The 15,902-nt window shown below is 41.9% G+C and overlaps 3 protein-coding genes and 1 long non-coding RNA gene across 4 annotated transcripts; 3 read left to right on the forward strand and 1 right to left on the reverse strand.

Moving 5' to 3' along the window:
• The first annotated feature begins 412 nt into the window (after positions 1 to 412).
• Positions 413 to 2,563, forward strand: fosab (v-fos FBJ murine osteosarcoma viral oncogene homolog Ab). Its single transcript, XM_017461789.3, has 4 exons — positions 413 to 664; positions 929 to 1,165; positions 1,274 to 1,381; positions 1,506 to 2,563. Exons 1-4 carry the CDS (start codon positions 599 to 601, stop codon positions 2,073 to 2,075), a joined length of 981 nt encoding a protein of 326 aa, XP_017317278.1. The 5' UTR covers positions 413 to 598; the 3' UTR covers positions 2,076 to 2,563.
• LOC108260998 (uncharacterized) lies at positions 2,326 to 7,434 on the reverse strand. Its single transcript, XR_001811301.3, has 2 exons — positions 7,240 to 7,434; positions 2,326 to 3,021 (listed from the first exon to the last, which is right to left on the reverse strand). It is a non-coding gene; the product is annotated as an uncharacterized LOC108260998 (long non-coding RNA).
• Positions 7,435 to 7,771: 337 nt separating this feature from the next.
• On the forward strand, positions 7,772 to 11,637 carry tmed10 (transmembrane p24 trafficking protein 10). The gene is made up of 5 exons (XM_017451311.2): positions 7,772 to 7,996; positions 9,350 to 9,470; positions 9,630 to 9,703; positions 9,864 to 9,990; positions 10,464 to 11,637. Exons 1-5 carry the CDS (start codon positions 7,799 to 7,801, stop codon positions 10,583 to 10,585), a joined length of 642 nt encoding a protein of 213 aa, XP_017306800.1. The 5' UTR covers positions 7,772 to 7,798; the 3' UTR covers positions 10,586 to 11,637.
• An 823-nt stretch (positions 11,638 to 12,460) lies between these two features.
• eif2b2 (eukaryotic translation initiation factor 2B, subunit 2 beta) lies at positions 12,461 to 15,739 on the forward strand. The gene is made up of 8 exons (XM_017451297.3): positions 12,461 to 12,935; positions 13,727 to 13,847; positions 14,035 to 14,186; positions 14,500 to 14,663; positions 14,749 to 14,844; positions 15,166 to 15,303; positions 15,394 to 15,460; positions 15,561 to 15,739. Exons 1-8 carry the CDS (start codon positions 12,764 to 12,766, stop codon positions 15,716 to 15,718), a joined length of 1,068 nt encoding a protein of 355 aa, XP_017306786.1. The 5' UTR covers positions 12,461 to 12,763; the 3' UTR covers positions 15,719 to 15,739.
• Positions 15,740 to 15,902: the final 163 nt, after the last annotated feature.

Raw genomic sequence — 15,902 nt, forward strand, 5'->3', positions numbered from 1 at the left:
AAAGAAAAACACACACACACACACACAGAAAACGGTCATTATTCTGACGCAACGGTCTCGGGCTGTCTACAGAGTGATTTCCCATCAGCGCCCCGCCCACACCAGCGCTGTCAGGATGCGATTGCCATATAAGGTAAATGACGCCATGGGATCCCCTGCTTTGGAACGTCAGCCATTCATATCAGTAGGGTATTAAAAATAGATGTAATCAGACAGAAACTTGCTGTGTTACTGATATATTCCGGACGTTTTGGAGGAAAGTTCGCGTGCTCGTTGTGCTGAATCGGGTCGGAATCACTTTCAGAAGCTTTGTTTGTGTTCCTCGCGCTCGTCTCGGGTGAACTCTGTCCCAGAGAAGGCCACGCCCCGTTTTTGTTTGCGTCATCGGGAGGTATATAAAAGCAGCCGAGCTCCGAACAGGCAGCACTTCAACTTCGGAGGCTGAACAGGAGGAAGACCGACAGCAGCAGCAGCAGCAGCAACAGCAGCGAGTTTAACAGCGAGTCAGAGGAGACTAAAACTACTCCCTCAGCTCTCAATTCGTCATTGTTTGGATTTATTCCGGATTAAAATAAGCTCTTTTGGGTTTAACAACACGATGTTTTCCACCATCGGTACCGACTTGACTTACAGCAGCATGGCTTCTCCTCTGAACCCGACTCAGGTATGGAGCTTCATGTTTACATCACTCACAGCGCTATTCTGCTTTAATAACCTTCTCTATAACTATAGCAATCTTTTGGGTTTTTTAGTCGTCCTTCAGAAGGACACAGCTTTCTGTTTCATTTGACTTGTAAATACTGCGTGTTCCTTTGTAAAAAACAACAACAACAGAAAACAAATAAAAACAATGCATTGACAGCTGGAGTTTGTTCTCTTTTAAACTGATTTGCATGGATCTAAAGAGTGTTTCATTTTTGTTCTTCAGGATTTTACGGACCTTGCAGTCTCAGGAGCGTCCTTCGTGCCCACCGTCACGGCCATCTCCTCGAGCCCGGACCTGCAGTGGATGGTCCAGTCTGTGGTCTCGTCCGTGGCTCCGTCTGAGAGCAGGGTTCATCCCTACTCCTCCGACATGACCTTCTCCAGATCCAAAATGGTGAAGACCCTGAGCGGAAACAAGGCTCCCGGCAGCACCAGCAGCCGCAGGGGCAGAATTGAGCAGGTGAATACGGTTACCACACTCTTCTTCTTCTGCTATATGTCATAATAACTCGTGCAATGTGTAACACTCAGTCGGATGGAAATTAACTTCTCTTGCTGTTCTTTACAGCTTGCTCCAGAGGAGGAGGAAAAGAAGCGTCTTCGCCGCGAGCGAAACAAGATGGCCGCTGCCAAATGCCGCAACAGGAGACGCGAGCTCACAGACACCCTGCAAGCTGTAAGTATTAATCGCCACCTCCTTTAATCTTATCGATAAATCTTATCAATAAATCAACACACACACACACATACGAACACCGAATGGATCAAAGTAACGAGACATATTTTTCTTTCTTCTGAAGGAAACGGACATTCTGGAAGATGAGAAATCAGCTCTGCAGAATGACATCGCCAATCTCCTGAAAGAGAAAGAGCGTCTCGAGTTCATCCTGGCCGCACACCGGCCCATCTGTAAGATCCAGTCACAGATGGACTCGTCCTTCACCGAACCCTGCGTCTCTCCGGTGTCGTCCGAGAGCGCGGTGACTTCCGGACCTTCCACACTGACCACAACAACTACCACCTCCGTGAAACTGTCCGACCTCGAGTCCACTCTGGAGGCTTCGCTTGATCTTCTCACCAAATCCGAGATGGACACGGCCCGCTCGGTGCCGGACATCGACCTGTCCAACTCTCTGTACGCCGCTCAGGACTGGGAGCCACTTTACACGCCGGCCAACCTGGACCTGGAGCCTCTGTGCACGCCTGTGGTCACCTGCACACCCACTTGCACATCCTACACGTCTACCTTCCTCTTCTCGTACCCGGAGGGCGACGCCCTCTCCAGCTGCGGCCAGATGCACTGTCGCGAAAGCAGCGGCAACGAGCAGTCGTCCGATTCGCTCAGCTCACCCACTCTGCTCACGCTATAAGGGCGCCAATACTTATTCTCCTCCATCAGCCTCACATCAACACTGACCTTAAAGACATTAACAATGCAGGGCTACAGATTCCACTAAGCAATCACTTATTATTATTATTATTATTATTGTTATTGTTACGTTATTATTCATGCGTATGAATGAGGCTCTTAAACATGTAGCATGGTTTTTATGTTTCATTATGCAGATATTGTGTAGAAGATGAATAAATAAATACGTAAATAAATACATTATGTTTATGGTGCTCGATAAACTGTAACGTGGTCTCAGCAATATCCAGGCAACCTGTGTGAATTTGTGCGTTTTCTTTATCTAGCCGTCGTGCTACTCTGCTAACATTACATGAAGTTTTCTGTGAAAACATCGTCTTAAAAATAAATTATGGATTGTTTTTATTTTTATACTGGAATGTGAACTAAAAGCAAACTGTACCTGTTTGCAAAATAAAAAAACTATTAATAAATATTCATTGTACAACATTTTTGTTTGTGTGTGTGTGTGTGTGTGTGTGAGAGAGAGAGAGAGAGAGAGAGAGAGAGAGAGAGTTAGCCCAAAAGTGTTACGCCACATAAAAAAGCTGAAATGATGAACTTTCTAAAAGTCTGAACTGAAACAGTGGCTAAGTAACTGAAACTTTCCTCACGCGTTGCTGCTGAAGTCAGACGGTGAGGAAACGCATCCACGTCACACGTCATGAATATCAGTGACGAAACCAGAGGTGTCTGAAACTTTCCTGACCAAACCGAAGTTGGGAAATTTTAGCGAGAGTGATGGTGTCGATTTATTATTTTTTTTGTCACCACTCGCTCTGGAATTTCTCTCTCCCTTTCCGCTCGATACTCACCTTCTCCACAGCTCCTGACTTCAGCGGAAGGAAAAGCGAGACTGAGAACTCTTCATGAGAAATTCGTCTGGACATGTTTTCCTCTAAAGCTTTCTGATTAGAAAAGAAACGAGCAGATATGAAAAGTTACACAGTGCTAAACTAGAATTACAGTAAACACATTAACAAGTAAAAACACACTTTTCACATTTCACACGTTACCATGGCACCTGTCAAGGGGCGGGATATACTGGGGAGTAAGTGAACAGTCAGTTTTCGAGTTGACGTGTTGGAAGCAGGAAAAATGGGCGAACCTAAATAAACACTGTTTCAGACCAAGTACACCCCTTCATAGCAACGGTGTTCCCTAATATCAGTGTCCTCTTTCAGCAGTATAACGCTCCCTGACACATTGCAAACATTGTTCAGGAACGGTTTGAGGGAACATGACAAAGAGTTCAAGGTGTTGCCTCGAAATTCCCAAAACCTCAATCCGATCGAGCGTCTGTGAGATGTTCTGGACAAACAAGTCCGATCCACGGAGACCCGACCTCACAACTTACAGGACTTAAAGGATCTGCTGCTAACGTCTTGGTGCCAGATACAGCACACCTTCAGAGGTCTTGTGGAGTCCACGCCTCAGAGCTGTTTCAGTGGCACAAGTAGAGAAGGATGTACACAGTATTAGGCAGGTGGTTTTAATGTTCAAGCTGATCGGTGTAGATGTTAACCTTCCGACTCCCAGATATCGCACGATTCACAGTGTTAGCTAAGCAATGTTACAGCTTCTGTTTATACTGTGTTTGATTTATCGCAGCAGAGAAGCGTATTAGCGAGAATGTCTACTGTATTTTAATGTATTAAAGACTCGAGAGTGTGTAGAGATCAAGTTTTGCTATAACTTCCTGTTAGTGCAGATTACACAATAACACCATAAAGAGAAATGGTTCAGTTGCATGTGCAAGTTTTGACACAGTGACGCGACAACAATCTGCTGAGAGTCTGCTTCGCTCACTTCCTTCCTCCATGTACGCTGACGGACGCCTTCAGGCGGTTGCACAACACCTCACCGAATCCACCAATCACAGCGCAGATCATATCACCCTAATGAGGAAAAGAGATAAGAACATGACGAGAGCGAGAGAAAGCTAATACATAATGTGTGTGTGTGTGTGTGTGTTTATCAGGTTGTGACCAGTTTCAAACTCCTCAGCAGTTTAGCATTTTTCACTTTAGTAATCATTGTATCACTTTTTTTATTTAGCTTTCTGTATATTTTGGCGCTTGTTCTATAAGCTAAATGAATTTGATTACCTCATTTTAATGCTCGTTGGTGTTTAGCATGTTTACTATAATGCTAATCACTAGTTATTGTAGCCTAATGACTATAACGCTCGTTATTATTAGGTCACAGGCATCGTAGTTAGCGTGGATGCTATAATGTTATAGCTATTACAGTTAGCATGTTTACTGTAATGCTAGTCAAAAGAATGTTATAATGCTAGTTATTATTACTACTGCCTGCTTACTACAATGATAGTTGTAGTGTTTTAGCTATTATAGTTAGCCTGTTTACTATAATGCTAGACTGTATGTTTATTATAATGTTATAGCTACTCCAGTATGACTTTAATGCTAGTCGCAGTACTGCTATAATGCCTTAATGCTAGTTGCTAGTTACGCTAGTTAGCCTAATTATTATAATGCTAGGTATTATTAGGTTATAGTCATAGTTAGCATGTTTACTATAATGTTATAGCTATTACAGTTAGCTGTAAGGATAGTATTATAGCTTTACAGCATTTACAGTGTAACGATGAAGCTAAAACACACTGAAAACGCTAAGATAATGTGATAAATGTCTCCAGGATTAAACCATAAACTCCCTTCAGCGTGTCACGTGCTGAAAAAACAGACTCACACGTTTTGTTATGATGAGTGTGTGTTGTTTAGAAGCGAGCGTACAGTTTTAGTGGTAGGTACAGGACGGGGTGTGAAGGAGAAGAGAAAGTGAAAGGTATAGATTTTGAGGAGAATCAAAATGGAAACAGAGAGACGGTGATGAGTGGTTTGAGGGTATAACGCTGAGGAGCGAGAGGACCGGAGTGCTGCTGGACTACAGACCAAAATAAACTCCTGCTAGAGAAAAGGGGAAAAGAAACAGAAGGAAAAATGAAACACACACACACACACACACACACACACACACACAGGAGGCAGCGGACCACGCTGCGCGAGTCGTGACGTACAGCCTGGATCCTCTATTAATACCCCTGGTCGACCCCGGGGGAGATGCAGCGGCGTGCAGAAATAGCAGGTGCTCGCTTTAACAGCAGCTTCAGCATCAGCAGCAGTAAGATTAGCGCTGCGTGACGACAAACCTGCGTCGCTTCCTGCAGCTCTGAGGAGGAGACTGAGGCTCAGACTCGCCAAGGAAACACGACCAGATTCATCACGCGTTACATAACTCACCTCTCATTCCCTGCTTTTTATTCAATAATAATGATGTAACAGAGTACTACAGTGTAATAAACATGTTATAATTGTGAACACTCTCACAGCCCGAGTTGGTCTAGATTTAACTGCCTCTAATTCTTAAAGTGGTGTTTGGAGCTGTCTCTTACTATCATGGACACTAGTACACAACAGGAGATATTCTCCGTTTAGACTTGCACTTCATTACGTCCAGGAAAATTCTCAAAATCTCTGACGACTCGTCCTGTATTCGAAGGATCACTCCATGCTCCATGCCAAAACTGCAGCCAATCTGTGACTTAGACCTAGATTTAGACGTAGATATCAGGCAGGGTCTCAAGGCACAGGTCTTTGACGAACATTCTTCTCTACGTGTTTCTTCTCCTCGTTGGCGTTTGGTTTCATTGCGCTCTTGGAGATGTGATGGTTCTCCGTTCGGAGGCCGTGACCAGCCGGTCAGAGTCTCCTTGTGAGCGACGATGAGGTGGAGCTTGTACTGTACATTCAACTCCTTTGTAGCACCTCTTCATTGGTGATATGATCATAATATCTGAGCTTAAGGATCCTGCATAGCCTCTCTTCCACCTTCTTCTTGATGCTTGCTGAAGATAAACATGCGGCGCTTGATCTTCAGGGAGATGGATGGTGAGGACCAGATATCGTTCATCCTCCAGGAGACAGCAATCGCTTGAATTCCTGATAGAAAATTCCAGGATAAAATTCCAGAAAAAGGAATTGTGAAGAACTCTCCCACCCTGACACTGACTTTAGATGGCTGAACAATATACTGTGCAGTTACAGGAACCCTATATTGCCCCCTAGAGGGAAGTGTGTTCAATGCAATAAAAGAGGATGGGAATGATCTCTCAGGTTCTGCTCAGCTTTCTGCATGCTAAAAACCTCATAAATGTCAGACAGCTATCTCTGTGCTTTCACTTGAATCGTCTCTGCCGTGTTGACAATCCCGAACAGTTGTTCTTCTGATTCTTTACACCGAAAAAGCCATAGTGTAAAGGTTATGCATTAAAATTCTCTCAATTAGACCTTTATATACCAGCACCAATGCATCTTTTACTTCATCCTTATTATACTTCATCATTATTATAGCTCATTATTAGTATACCACAGCGCAGTTGAATTCTTGAACCTTCTACCACTTACTCCTTTTCAGGGTCACGGGGAACCTAGAGTCTATCCCAGGGAGCATGGGGCACAAGGCGGGGTACACCCTGGACAGGGTGCCAATCCATCACAGGGCACAATCACATACCCATTCATACACTACGAACACTTTAGACACGCCAATCAGCCTACCATGCATGTCTTTGGACTAGGGGAAGAAACCTGAGTACCCGGAGGAAACCCCCGCAGCACGGGGAGAACATGCAAACTACGCACACACAGGGCCCCGGCAGGACTCGAACACCGGACCCTGGAGGTGTGAGGCGAACGTACATATATGTGAACGTGCTAACCACTAAGCCATCGTGCACCCCTTTACAATGACCTACATGTCGTTTATTAACAAAACAAAAATTATAATTGTTGGCAAATGGGTGTAGCCGACATATGTAAATGGGAAAAATTCTACCACGGTGTAAATTATTTTCATATAACTTCACAGTCTGTCACGTGTTATATTTTTTACATACCTTATAAAAGGCACTAAACATGATAGAAAATAATGGCTTTGAGTATTATGGCTAAAATATGTCATTTGTAATAGCCTTGATATTTTTACAAACTCAGTTCAATTACATGTTATTTGTACAGCGTGTTTAACAGTGGACATAGTCCCAGAGCAGCTTTACAGAAATATATAAACTCAGGATATAGATTTGAAATGTATGAATTTACCCGTAATGAGCAGTCAGTGGTGACGGTAGTGAGGAAAAACTCCCTGAGACGATATGAGGAAGAAACCTCGAGAGAAACCAGACTCAAAAGGGAACCTGTCCTCATTTGGTTAACACCGGATAGTGTGATTATAAATAATTATGTACTACATGGTCAAATAGTGCAGTTGTGTATAGTTTAAATTCACAGTAAAATCCCCAGTGCTGATTTAACACCCAGAGTGCTGAAATTACACCCTACAGTGTTTATATAAATCCACTGGACACAAATGAACACTCTGGTGTTAATTAAACACCAGAGATTTTACTGTGTTTAAAATCTGACATCATTGTTGAAAGTCTAAAGATTTATGTTTGAAATCTTTAGAGCAACTTTGTCCTTTCTAGAAAATTCTATGTACCACATCATCACTATGACCACCGCTGTGTCCTCCTGAGCTGAAAGCGGCGACATCACAGGTACATCCGCACCGCGCATGCGCACTATCTTACCAGTATTACTTCCGCGTACGCCTGCGTAAGACCGACGCGCATGCGCAGTGAACCGCCTGTCTGTGTGGATGATTCGGCCTGAAGCAGCCATGGCTCGGTTCCGTGTCTTCATCCTGCTGCCGGTCATTTTTCAGTCCGTGGCTTCAATTTCGTTCTTTCTGCCGATCAGGACGCGGAAATGTCTGAAGGAGGAGATCCATAAAGACATCCTGGTGACTGGGGAGTACGAGATCAGCGAGCAGGCTAACAGCAAAGTGAACCTGAAGGTGGGACTCTTGTCTGCTAACGCTAATGCTAATGCTAATGCTAATGCTAATTACAAGGCGACGTCAGCGCAAACAATCGGATTCTTTAACTGACACGTTAAATAGTTTTAAACACCGGAACTAAAATATTCATAAAAATACTGATTTAGTTGATTTGTTTTTATTTATTACAGTGACTTTATTTACTTTAGCTCGGATTAGAAACAAAGTTTTTAAACCAGTTCAGTTGATAAACTGTCAGAGATTCCGCGTGCGCGGATTTCAACGTCTCTAAACGTTATTGTTAGTTTATAATGTTGTTATAATTTTAATGAATAATGTTTTGAGCAAACTGAGTTAGTTGATTAAAATTATGATACACGGCGCTTCCGGGTTGGTCGCGCGAGAGAAACAGCTGTTCACGTTCGCACACAATATTATTATTATTATTATTATTATTATTAGTAATAATAATAATAATAATAATAATACATCAATAAAAATAAAATACATCAACAAAAATAAAGATAAAATATTAATCCTGATATTACTAATAGTAGTAGCTATAAATGTTAAAAGTAATAATAATGCACTGTTTTTATTTATGTATATTAAATATGGTTCAAATGCATTTTGTTATTTAAATATATTTTGTGGAACATTGTATAATCTGCATAAATAAATAAACATGAATAGCTAGACATCACTAATACACAGATACATATATCAATATTCATATATAAATAAACATTTTGATTGCATGATGTTTAGAGATCAGTCTCGTGCATAAAAACAAGACTTTTATTTTATTTCATTTTTTTAGTTTATGATAATGATTTGTACCAGCGTTCCCTCTCATTACCCTATACACAGCTAATCCTCTTTAATCTGATTAAACACGGTGGTATTATCACAGCACTTCTCCTCGCTAGGAGTTTAAATCATATCAGAGAGAAAAAAATAAGTGAACCTATAGTGTGACACGATTGGTTCAGATCTGGTCATGTGACCCTTTTAATTTGAATTAGTATTCATTAATTTTCATTAATCAGATGTTGATGATCGAGATATTGCAGATAGTGTGTGTGTAACATGTACATTGTGATGGGGTGTGTGTGTGTGTGTGTGTGTGTGTGTGTGTGTGTGTGTGTGTGTGTGTGTGTGTGGCGCCCCCTGGTGTTGTACACCGTATAAAGCTGCTCACTTCATTTGCACCTCGTCTCTGAGTGATCAGTTTTGATGTGCTGAATCAGTCAGGTTTAATACTGACGCTGACATCACGGTCAGGATTGGGGGGATCAGGTTCAGGGGGTTCAGGATTAGGGAGTCAGGTGATTGTTGTGATGTAGTTACATGAGGTGGTTGTTGTTTTAGATCACAGACTCGTCCGGTCACATCCTGTACTCCAAAGAGGACGCCACGAAGGGCAAGTTTGCCTTCACCACTGAGGACTACGACATGTTCGAGGTCTGCTTCGAGAGCAAGTCACAGATGGGTGAGTGGTGATAGATATAACAACAATAAATAATAAATGTTAGAAATGATCATGAGTCAATAAAATAGAAAAAGTCATAAAAAGTGTATAAAATATCTTGAACTGCTTAAAATCATGTACTGTACTGTTCTCTCTCTCTCTCTCTCTCTCTCTCTGTAGCTATAGGGCGAGTTCCTGATCAGCTCGTTAATCTGGATATGAAACATGGAGTGGAGGCTAAAAACTATGAGGAGGTTTGTGTTCTTTCCTTCCTTTTCATTTACAAATCTCTCTAAATAATTACACATTTATAATAAAACACGCCCATAATTTAACTACAACTGTCACCAGCCGTTACACATTAATCTGAAGTGTTTGTGTGTGTGTGCGCGCACGTACGTGTGTGTGTTTCAGATTGCGAAGGTGGAGAAGTTGAAGCCCCTGGAGGTGGAGCTGAGGCGTCTGGAGGATCTCTCCGAGTCCATCGTTAATGACTTCGCCTACATGAAGAAGAGGGAGGAGGAGATGAGGGACACCAACGGTGAGAGAACCTCAACACGCACCGCTACCATAGTGCTGGAGGTCACATGACCAGGAAGGGGATTATGTCACTCTCTTTATAAAGTGTTTTCCTGTCTGAAGTCAACATGGTGCAGAAAGTAGTACATCTCTAACTCATCATCTCACACACACGCACACACACGGATGCACACTTAAGCTCTGCCCCTCAGCTCTCTGGAGCAAGCACAATATCAATGTCCTGATGAATAATTTAATGAAATACCTCTCATCATGACTTTACTTCTTTCTTTCTTTACTTCTTGTGTTCTTTCCTTTTTGTTTGTTTCTTTAATTCTTTACATCTTTTCCTTAAAATACAGATCTATTAAGTGAAGTTTATTATTTTGAATCTTTTTGCACATATTTTAAATGTACTTTAATGACACTTTCACTGTTGTAACACTAACAGTAACAGAAATATTTATTTTCTCTCTCTCTCCCTCTCTCCTGCAGAGTCGACGAACACACGTGTGCTGTACTTCAGCGTGTTCTCCATGTGTTGTCTGATTGGTTTGGCCACATGGCAGGTCTTCTACCTGCGCCGCTTCTTCAAAGCCAAGAAGCTCATCGAGTAAAAAAAAACAAAAACAACAATAACCAGAACCGCCAATCACACACTGGGAAGCCCCGCCCCCAACTCCATATTACACCATTACACGGTTTTTTAATTTCCCAGTTTCACATTGCTAGGGTGTGCACGTGCGAAAGTGTGTGTGCCTGTGCGCGAGTGTGTGCGCGAGTGTTCATCAGGAGCTGGCACGGCGGCCATGTTCATATTCCACTGTCATGTTTTTGCTACAAACCCAATTAATAATAAAATGACATGTTTAGTCACTTATTTACATTTTAATTATTGTTATTTTTAATCTCACACACCCCCGAGTGTCACTCATTTCCTGTCTGAAGAACGCATCCTTTTTTTTTTGGAAGAGTGGCAAATTTTTTGTACGTCTGTCTCTTTTTTTTTTTTTTTTTTTTTTTTTTTTTTGTGATACAGAATATTATACATAAGCTCCGCCCCTTTCAACTCTCTCTCTACCTATACATTAATGATATTATTTGATATTATACTGAAGAAACTGATGTTGATACGGTGATTAGTAATTTTCCCGAATGCTGAAAGTGTCTTCAGGACTTTTACAGTCAGCTGGAGGTCCATTTTTAACACGATTAATTTTTTTCTTCTCATAAACACGTCTCTTCGGTAGTAAGTGCGGAACGTTGTTGGAGAATCTCGCCCCAAAAACAGAAACGTTATGATATCAGTGTTTTGTGAAACATGTTGTAATGTCATTATGAGATGATATCCGTGTATCGCTCGCCCCTTTTCTACTTTCATTAGTTTTTTTTTGTTACACAGAGGAAAGTTATTTGATCTCCTGATTCGGTTCTCCTGGTTCTCCAGGTTCTCCTCTCATTAACTCTGTGGTTTGTGTTTGATTTGATGTTTCTGGTGGAGCTCATTAGAGGGTAATGGATAATTTGATTTTAATATTATTATTATTATTATTATCATCATTTTTTCAGTCAGTAGATGATTGTTCACTGGTGGTTTATTGATTCTGTGGCAGTTGGTTTTCATGATTAAAGCTGGATTGTCCTTCAATAAACTTTGTTACTTAAAACAGTTCTGAGTTTGAATTTTTTTTTTTTTTTTTTTTAAATACCGTCAGGTGGTGTGTTATTAATTGAATTGAACATTATTGATCTTTTGGTTAAACCTTCCTTTGGGTCGTAATCTTGCTGAAATTCCTTTTAATCCAGATTATTAACAGACACCTGAATCCTAACCCTAGGGCCTCTTATTTTTAAATATTTGTCTTCACGCGACTGGTATCATGGCCAGCTTCACACTATCTATCTATCTATTACATAAATCTATATTAATCTATTAATATTTCAGTCATTCTTTCTTTACTGTCTTTTATCTTTCGTCTGTTCTTTCTTTCCTTCTTTACTCATACATTCCCATTTTGATTTTTTTTGTTTATTATTTTCAGACAAACGAATTGAATTAATCAGTAAAATAAAGTGCTTACATAATTTGTTTTTATGTGTAACCCTGTTATTGATGAGTTATATGTAGATGATAATTGCTGTATTTTTAATATTCATATTTTTAATTGTCATTTTAAAAAAAAGTAGCGCTAATGAGACCGGAAGTGATGTAGTAGTTATTGCTAGCTTCACGTTGTTTCTGTATATAGGTCTGTCATCAGGGTTTCTTCTGTCTTTCCTTCTCTGTCCAGTTCCCGTTTAGAGTTTTCTTTTTGTTCATTAATTTCCAGAAACACTAAATTATCGTGTTGAGTAAAATAAAGTAGTTGCTTTTCGTATTGAATAATCCCGAACTTTTAATTTGAAATATTTGTCATACGTTGGGCGGAAGTGAATTGAGGCTAATTACTGATGCTAGTTTAACGCACTTTCTGTACACAGGCTTACTTTCTTTCATTCATTCTTCCTCCCTATAAGATTTAATCCCCATTTTTAGTTTCTTTAGTTTAAAATCCGAAGTAATTAATGGTGTTGAGTTAAATGCAGTAGTTGAGGTTTATGTTTTAACTGTATTTTCTTCTATTAATATTCATAAGCATGTTTTTTTTCCCCTCCCCGAACTTTTAATGTGAAATATCTGTCATAAGGCGACCGGAAGTAGCTTTCATTGTATTTGTACACATGAATGTGTGATCAGACTGTCGTCCCTCTCTGTGTTATTCCAGGGTGTGATTAGTGATCAGTGATCAGTGAGAATGCCGGGAGCGGATAAGGAGACGGATCTGTCGGAGCGGATTGAGGCGTTTCTGGCCGAGTTGAAGCGCAGCGGCAGCGGCTGCGGATCAATGCGCGGCTCGGCGGAGACAGCGAGAGACACCGCGGCTTTACTCCGGAGGATCACCGCTCAGGCCCGCTGGAGCAGCGCCGGTCTGTTCATTACTCTAACCGCTCTTTCATCCTCCGCTCTGATTGGTCAGGAGGTGTTGATTTCTGACAGTAGCGCAGCTGCAGGTTTCTATTAATGCTCTCGGTCTAATACTTTATCGTTTCTATAGCTCATTCGCAGTATCCTACTTAAATGGATTAAAAATAATCCTTCATATGGAGACGTTTTCTTAAAGTAAGGAGACGTTTATTTTACATTTAAAGAAGGAGTCTCCAGTGTCAGAGGTAAAGGGTAGAGTTCTCTGATTTTCACTAAATTCACACTGTACTGTAGGGAGGTCAAGACTAATGCAGGGGGGCACTTAGTTTCGTCCAATCACGCTCAGAGCTGAGGTATAGTATAATATACTCGATTTGTATAATATTGTATAGTTTAGTACAGTATAGTACAGTGGCTCAGATCTCCTCATTTCCAATATATTACACACAATAACATTTCACTGGTGGATACGAGGTAGCGGTACAGTGTAGAGGTAGAGGTTCGGTGTACAGTGTTTATAAAAGGACAGTTACAGTAGAGAAGTGGAGAATAAACATTACTGAAAGGAAGATGTAATCCACTGATTAATCTCGTTACCATCTTGGTGTTGAAGAACATCTCTGTGGATCTCTAGTTTAGATCTTTGTTTCAAACCAAACCATCACTGTAAGGGTAATTATCGGTTCGTCATTTTCATATCCAACTCGTTTTGAAGGATGTGTTACAGCTCCATCACGGTGTGTGTGTGTGTGTGTGTGTGTGTGTGTGTGTGTGTGTGTGTGTGTGTGTGTAGGTGACCTGATGGAGATCATACGTAAGGAGGGCAGGAGAATGACTGCAGCTCAGCCCTCAGAGACCACCGTCGGAAACATGATCCGCCGAGTGCTCAAGATCATCCGAGAGGAATACGCCAGGTACATACACTGCGTCCTGTACACACACACACACAACACACACACACACACACCAGTTTAGCAGGTTTCAGATAAATAAACACTCGTGTATTACACTAAACGAGCCATCATCTTGATTACACACCATTTATTCAGTGTAATATGTTAACTTCTAGGGTATTGTGTGTGTGTGTGTGTGTGTGTGCAGGTCTCGTGGCAGCAGTGAAGAAGCTGATCAGCAGGAGTCCCTGCACAAGCTGCTGACGTCCGGCGGCTCGAGTGAAGACAACTTCAGAACTCACTTCAGCGCCCTTAAAGCAAACGTCATAGAGGCCATCAATGAGCTGCTGACTGAGCTCGGTACACACACACACACACACACACTCTCGATCACTCGTGATTGATCATGTTTATGGGTCAGTCCGCTGAAACGGTTGAACAGGCCACGATTCAGCCTATAGAGGTAGATCGGATGGAGGTAGATTAGACTAAATTGATGGACTGATTGGATGTATTTCATTAATACAAAGCTTAAAATACACTTTATAACTCAATATATAAATATACAGTAAAATAATAGTAATGAAAAGTAGATGTATAGATTCTTTCCATTAATATGAAATGATATAAATGCATACTCTGTGTGTGTGTGTGTGTGTGTGTGTGTGTGTAGAGGGCACTACAGATAACATAGCCATGCAGGCTCTGGAGCACATTCACTCTAACGAGGTGATCATGACGATCGGACGCTCGCGCACCGTCGAGGCTTTTCTGAAGGACGCGGCTCGCAAACGCAAGTTCCACGTCATCGTCGCCGAGTGTGCACCTTTCTGTCAGGTAACATTACCCACAATCCCCTGCTGCAGCTGTGTAGTGTAGTGCTGCATTGCTGAACTCTGTGTGTGTGTGTGTGTGTTCTCAGGGTCATGAGATGGCCACCAGTCTGTCGAGAGATGGCATCGAGACCACCGTCATTCCAGACGCCGCCATTTTCGCAGTCATGTCTCGAGTCAACAAGGTGAGAGACAGACAGATCGAGAGAGACAGACAGAGGAAGAGGGAGAGAAACGGAGACAGACAGAAAATAGCTACATACAATATAGAGACAGAAAGAGATAACTAAAGATGGAGGTTTTGTCCGTATTAATCACCTTAATCTCAAACTTTTTTGTTTCTTCCTTTTCTTTACTGTGTTTTATGCCTTTTAATTTGTTTCATCTTCCTACCTTCCTTCCTTTCCTTTCATTTCTTGTCAATTCCATCCAGCTGGAAGAACTGTGTGTGTATAATGTGTGTGTGTGTGTGTGTGTGTGTGTGTGTGTGTGTGTGTGTGTATCAGGTGATCATCGGCACACAGACGGTTCTGGCTAACGGAGGACTGCGAGCGGTAAACGGCACACACACCCTGGCGCTGGCCGCTAAACACCACTCCACTCCTCTCATCGTGTGTGCGGCCATGTTCAAACTCTCACCTCAGGTAACCATGACGACGACCACGATGATGGGGGCGTGACAGAACATCTCGCGCTCGCTCGTACGTTTACGTTTTTTTATTTCCTCTCCTCAGTTTCCGAACGAGGAGGACACGTTCCACAAGTTCGTCTCTCCACACGAGGTTCTGCCCTTCACTGAAGGTACATCATCATCTCAGATCTTCCAAATTCCTCCCGGACTAATGATGGCATTTATATTTGTTATATACAGTATATTAAATACTGTGAGCTCTGCCCTCAGGTGAGATCCTGTCGAAGGTGAACGCTCACTGTCCCGTGTTTGATTACGTTCCCCCGGAGCTCATCACACTCTTCATCTCCAACATCGGGGGAAACGCGCCGTCCTACATCTACCGCCTGATGAGCGAGCTGTACCACCCCGAGGACCACGAGCTCTGAATAAACTACATACTCAAACTACCTGCGTGTGTGTGTGTGTGTATATGTGTGTGCGTGTATGTGTGTGTGTGCGTGTTTCCCATGAGTAATAATCATCAGGGCCTATTCATAGATACGTTTTGTTATGAACGCCTGACAGACTGATACGCTAATCGATGATGTCATATCCTGTGCGCAAATCTTA

The sequence above is a fragment of the Ictalurus punctatus genome, chromosome 2, assembly GCF_001660625.3.
Source record: "Ictalurus punctatus breed USDA103 chromosome 2, Coco_2.0, whole genome shotgun sequence".
In the NCBI taxonomy this organism is placed as follows: domain Eukaryota; kingdom Metazoa; phylum Chordata; class Actinopteri; order Siluriformes; family Ictaluridae; genus Ictalurus; species Ictalurus punctatus.